This window comes from Otolemur garnettii, unplaced genomic scaffold (genome assembly GCF_000181295.1).
Source record: "Otolemur garnettii isolate 467f Iridium unplaced genomic scaffold, OtoGar3 scaffold00003, whole genome shotgun sequence".
Taxonomy (NCBI): domain Eukaryota; kingdom Metazoa; phylum Chordata; class Mammalia; order Primates; family Galagidae; genus Otolemur; species Otolemur garnettii.
In genome coordinates, this window is record NW_003852398.1 from 25625102 (window position 1) to 25630132 (window position 5031).

General features: G+C 46.3%; 1 protein-coding gene across 2 annotated transcripts in view; it reads left to right on the plus strand.

Annotated features, from left to right (window-relative positions):
- The window catches only part of RPS14 (ribosomal protein S14), a 7995-nt gene that overhangs the window by 1954 nt on the left and 1010 nt on the right, over positions 1 to 5031 (plus strand). For both annotated transcript variants that reach the window (XM_003782035.3, XM_012808241.2), the window contains exons 2-4: positions 720 to 870; positions 2008 to 2169; positions 3858 to 3934. In XM_003782035.3, the coding sequence (XP_003782083.1) occupies positions 722 to 870; positions 2008 to 2169; positions 3858 to 3934 (388 nt within the window). In that variant the 5' untranslated portion in view covers positions 720 to 721. The remainder of the gene's footprint in view (positions 1 to 719; positions 871 to 2007; positions 2170 to 3857; positions 3935 to 5031) is intronic.

Consider the following 5031-nt stretch of genomic DNA (forward strand, 5'->3'; position numbering starts at 1 on the left):
GCTCACAGCAACCTCCAACTCCTGGGCTCAAGTGAGTCTCCTGCCTCCGCCTCCCAAGCAGCTGGGACCACAGGCGCCTGCCACAACGCCCAGCTATTTTTTTTGGTTGCAGCCATCATTGTTTGGTGGCCTGGGCTGGATTCGAACCCGCCACCTTAGGTGTATATGGCTGGCGCCTTAGCCACTTGAGCCACAAGTGCTGAGCCAGCACTTCTGTTATTGGAAGTATTGTGTGTGGACTGAGAATCCCCTAACCTGGTTCTGATTTCTGCTCTGACTTGCTTTGTCACCCAGAACAAATGATCAAAAATCTTTTAGCTTATCTATTGGAAACAGTAAGACACAGAGAGGGGAATTGGTTTCCCCAAGTTTGCTTATTTGATTTCAGATACCTCTAGAGACCTAAGCCAGTGTGTTTTCTGTATTTGGAGGCCCACTAGGTGAAAATTGTAGGGATGCTTATGATCTGCTGCTAGAACCACAACTTTCTGTCCTGTAGGTATTGTGAACTGTGCTTTTGGTAGTTTCATAGTGTGTTGCTTTTTAACCACCAGGAGACATTCCCCAAGTATAGAGAGAGATGCTTTAGTGATAGGGAGAGATGAGAGAGTATAGCATAGGCTTGGGTGACACAGGAGCACAACTTGGGGTTTCTTCACCAGGGAAAAGGTTCTGGGAACTTTTTATCTGTTAACATTGGAGTTCTTTTTTTCCTTCAGAAATGGCACCTCGAAAGGGGAAGGAAAAGAAGGAAGAACAAGTCATAAGCCTTGGACCTCAGGTGGCTGAAGGAGAGAATGTATTTGGTGTGTGCCACATCTTTGCATCCTTCAATGACACCTTTGTTCATGTCACTGATCTTTCCGGCAAGTGAGTATACCTGGGATGAGAGGCACAAAACCCAGCTAGCAAAGAGGCTGAGGGGAGAAAGGACCCTGGGACTGGGAAGCAGTGTAGAGGGTTCTTTCTGAAGAATTACTGTTTTGGCGAGAAAATGGGTCTGCTCATTTAGTTTGCAAATAAGGTGATTTCCTAGCAGTTAAATCTATTCTTTTTATTTATTTATTTATTTTTTTAAAAATTGAATGATAACTGTGTACATTGATGAACTTTGGGGGTACAGTGGGGTGTTTTCACACACAATCCAAGACACTTCCATCAAACTGGTTAACATAGCCTTCATGTAACTTTCTTAGTTATGTCAAAACATTCATATTCTAGTCATAGAAAGATTCACTTGTACCCTTGCAAGATGAACCACAGAAGTGAACCCTCGAATCCCTCTGCCTCCACCCTCTCCCCCCTCCCTCCACCCTCCCCATATTCTTAGGTTGTTACTAGGTTATAGCTTTCATATAAAAAGGTTTAAATTAATTTCATAATAGGTGTGTGTACATTGGATACTTTTTCTTCCATTCCTGTGATACTTTGCTAAGAAGAACATTTTCCAGCTCCATCCATGTGAACATGAAGGACGTAAAGTCTCCATCTTTCTTTATGGCTGCATAGTATTCCATAGTGTACATATACCACAGTTTGTTGATCCATTCGTGGATCGATGGGCACTTGGGCTTCTTCCATGACCTGTATTTTATGTTCTTAAATGATCTTCCTTGGATTTATAGCTTGCCGAACTTCTTTCTGGGCTCAGCTCCCCGTCTTTGGCTTCATAGATTCTGATTCCAACCAGTTTTTCTTCCTTTGCTCAGGAGCCTCTGACCAGGGTTGCTACCAGTTGGCCATCTTCCCAGAATCCGTTAAATCTATTCTTATAGTGTGATAGTATCTGAGGTGTTAGTATGAAGTTTAGCTATATTCACCTTGCTAGACCATGAACCCCATGAAGGCAGATCCCGTGGTGGTCTTGTTTGGGATGAGTATTCATGTTTAAGTTGTTCATCACCTGCCATACCTGAGCTGTGTTGCTGTTTACTCATTAGGACATGAAACTCAGTGAACCCTTGTTGGACAAGGAAGAAATGACCCTGTGCTTTTGTCTGTCCCCAGAGAAACCATCTGCCGAGTGACTGGTGGAATGAAGGTAAAGGCTGACCGAGATGAATCCTCACCATATGCTGCCATGTTGGCTGCCCAGGATGTGGCTCAGAGGTGCAAGGAGCTGGGCATCACTGCTCTACACATCAAACTTCGAGCTACCGGAGGAAATAGGTGTGTCATGTTGGGGGTGGGTGGTGGTAAGATTATGGAGCTTGGGTGGGTTTTGTTTGTTACTATGACTTGAACAAGATGTATTTATTTATTTACTTTTTGACTGGGGCTGGGTTCGAACCCTCCACCTCCAGTATATGGGGCCGGCACCCTACTCCTTGAGCCACAGTCACCGCCCTATTTATTTATTTATTTGAGACAGTCTCATTTTTTGCCCTTGGCAGAGTACTGTGGCCTCAGCTCACAGCAACCTCAAACTCTTGGGTTCAAGTGATCCTCTTGCCTCAGCCTCCCAAGTAGCTGGGACTACAGGCACCCACCATAATACCTGGCTATTTTTAGAAATGGGGGCCTCACTCTTGCTGAGGCAGGTCTTGAACACCTGAGCTCAGGAGATCCACCCTCCTCAGCCTCCCAGGGTGTTAAGATTTACAGGCATGTGTCACTGCACCCAGCCTGAACAAGATAATTGTAGTCGTATACATATTTAATAATTGGCTCCTGCATGCCCCTGCCCTTGCAACTTACTCTGTTTATGGAGAACCCACTCTATACCGGGTGCTATGTGTTTTCTAGGTACTAGAAGAGAGTGATAGGGAAACCTAGAGGCTAGACTGCCTCTACCCTCTTAATGAAGAACCTAGGCTGGTGGGACAGTCGAATTTTTTTTTTTTTTTAGACGGAGCCTCAAGCTATCCCCCTGGGTAGAGTACCGTGGCATCATGCTCACAGCAACCTCCAACTCCTGGGCTCAAGCGAGTCTCCTGCCTCAGCCTCCCAAGTAGCTGGGACTACAGGCGCCCGCCACAACGCCTGGCCATTTTTTGGTTGCAGCCATCATTGTTGTTTGGCGGGCCCAGGCTGGGGATTCGAACCTGCCACCTTAGGTGTATGTGGCTGGCGCCTTAGCCACTTGAGCCACAGGCGCCGAGCCGGGACAGTCGAATTTAAACAATAGTGTAGTGTGGTTAAATGTGTCTTTTTTTTTTTTTTCTTTTCAGTTTTTGGCTGGGGCTGGGTTTGAACCCGCTACCTCTGGCATATGAGGCCAGTGCCCTACCCCTTTGAGCCACAGGTGCCACCCCTAAGAAGTTTATGGGGTGTTTTTTGCAGTTTTTGGCCGGGGCTGGGTTTGAACCCATCACCTCTGGCATATGGGGCCAGCGCCCTACTCCTTTGAGCCACAGGTGCCACCCAATAGTGTGGTGTGGCTGGGATATGTGGTTTTCATTTGTGGCAGATGCCAGGAAACAAAAGTGATAGAATATAATTTAAAGTAAGGTCTGAATGAGGAGGTAGGAATCCTTCTAATGAAGAAGAGACAAGGGGAGAACATTCCAGCTAGAGTTATGAGAATGAATCTGGGTACATGTGAAGGAAAGAGTGGCATCAGGAGTAATCAGAGAGAGTCAGGGGTGGAGTCTTGCTCTGTCTTGTAGGACAAGGTAAGGATGTAGACTTTTAGTCCGGGGGCTGGGGGAGGAGACAAGAAATACAGAATAGATGACTCTGTTGAGTGGGGAACATGCTAGATAAAATATGCAACAAAAAACAGTGGCCCGCTTAGCCTAAAAAATGTATTGTCTGCTCCTTTACAGAAAGTTTGTAGATACCTAATTAGAGAGTTGTGGGATTTTAGGACGCCCATTGACTTGGCCAGTGACTTTTCTCAAACCTTTATTTCCTAGGACCAAGACCCCCGGACCAGGGGCCCAATCAGCCCTCCGAGCCCTGGCCCGCTCTGGTATGAAGATAGGGCGGATTGGTAAGTGCCTCCCTTCTTTCTAGCTAATACTTGGATTTATTTTGAAGCATTCAGTACAAAAAGGGTGAGATATGTCTAGTTGATACAGGGGCGATTAGGTTTGTTAAAAGAGCCTGCAAGAGGCACATTGTAGCTTAAGATTTCTCTCACTGAATACCGCTGTCCTTCCCATCTGCATTGGGATAGCTCAGTTTCATTTATGACTCTCTACCCCACACTACCTGGTGTAGGGATTGAGACAGAAGCTGGTGAAACTGATGGGATGGGAGATGAATCCTGTTTCCTTCCCAGTGTTTCTCAAGGGCATGGCTATTGGCATTTTGTGTTTGTTGGTCTCTTGCATTGTGGGACATTCTGCATTTTTGATTTCTGCCTACTAAATATCAGGGTGTACCAGTTGTTGGGATAACTAAAAATGATTGGGGGGTCTAGCAGCTGCCATTGATACCCTCAAGTCAGTGATCTCCTGGCTTGTTCATAGCTCCTAGGAAGGCAGTATTAGCCCTTCGTGATTTCTGTGCAGTTAGTAGCAATGTGTACTGACCCCTTTTAAGCTCCAGCCATCTGGTCTAATGGTCCTAGTTTTATTTATTTATTTTTTTGTTTTTGGAGACAGAGCCTCAAGCTGTCGCCCTGGGTAGAGTGCTGTGACGTCACAGCTCATAACAACCTCCAACTCTTGGGTTTAAGTGATTCTCTTGTCTCAGCCTCCTAAGTAGCTGGGACTACAGGTGACCACCACAACGCCCGGCTATTTTTTGGTTGTAGTTGTCACTGTTTGGTAGGCCTGGGCTGGATTTGAACCTGCCAGCTCTGGTGTTTGTGGCTGGTGCCTTAGCCGCTTGAGCTATAGGCACTGGGCCTTTTTATTTATTTATTTTTTGTGATAGTCTCACTTTATTGTCCTTGATAGAATGTTGTGGTGTCATAGCTCACAGCAACCTCAAACTCTTGGGCTCAAGTGATTCTGTTGCCTCAGCCTCCCAAGTAGCTGGGACCACAGGCCCCCTCCACAACGCCCCGCTATTTTTTGGTTGTAGTTGTCATTGTTGTTTGGCCGGCCTGGGCTGGATTCGAACCCGCCCCCTCCAGTGTAC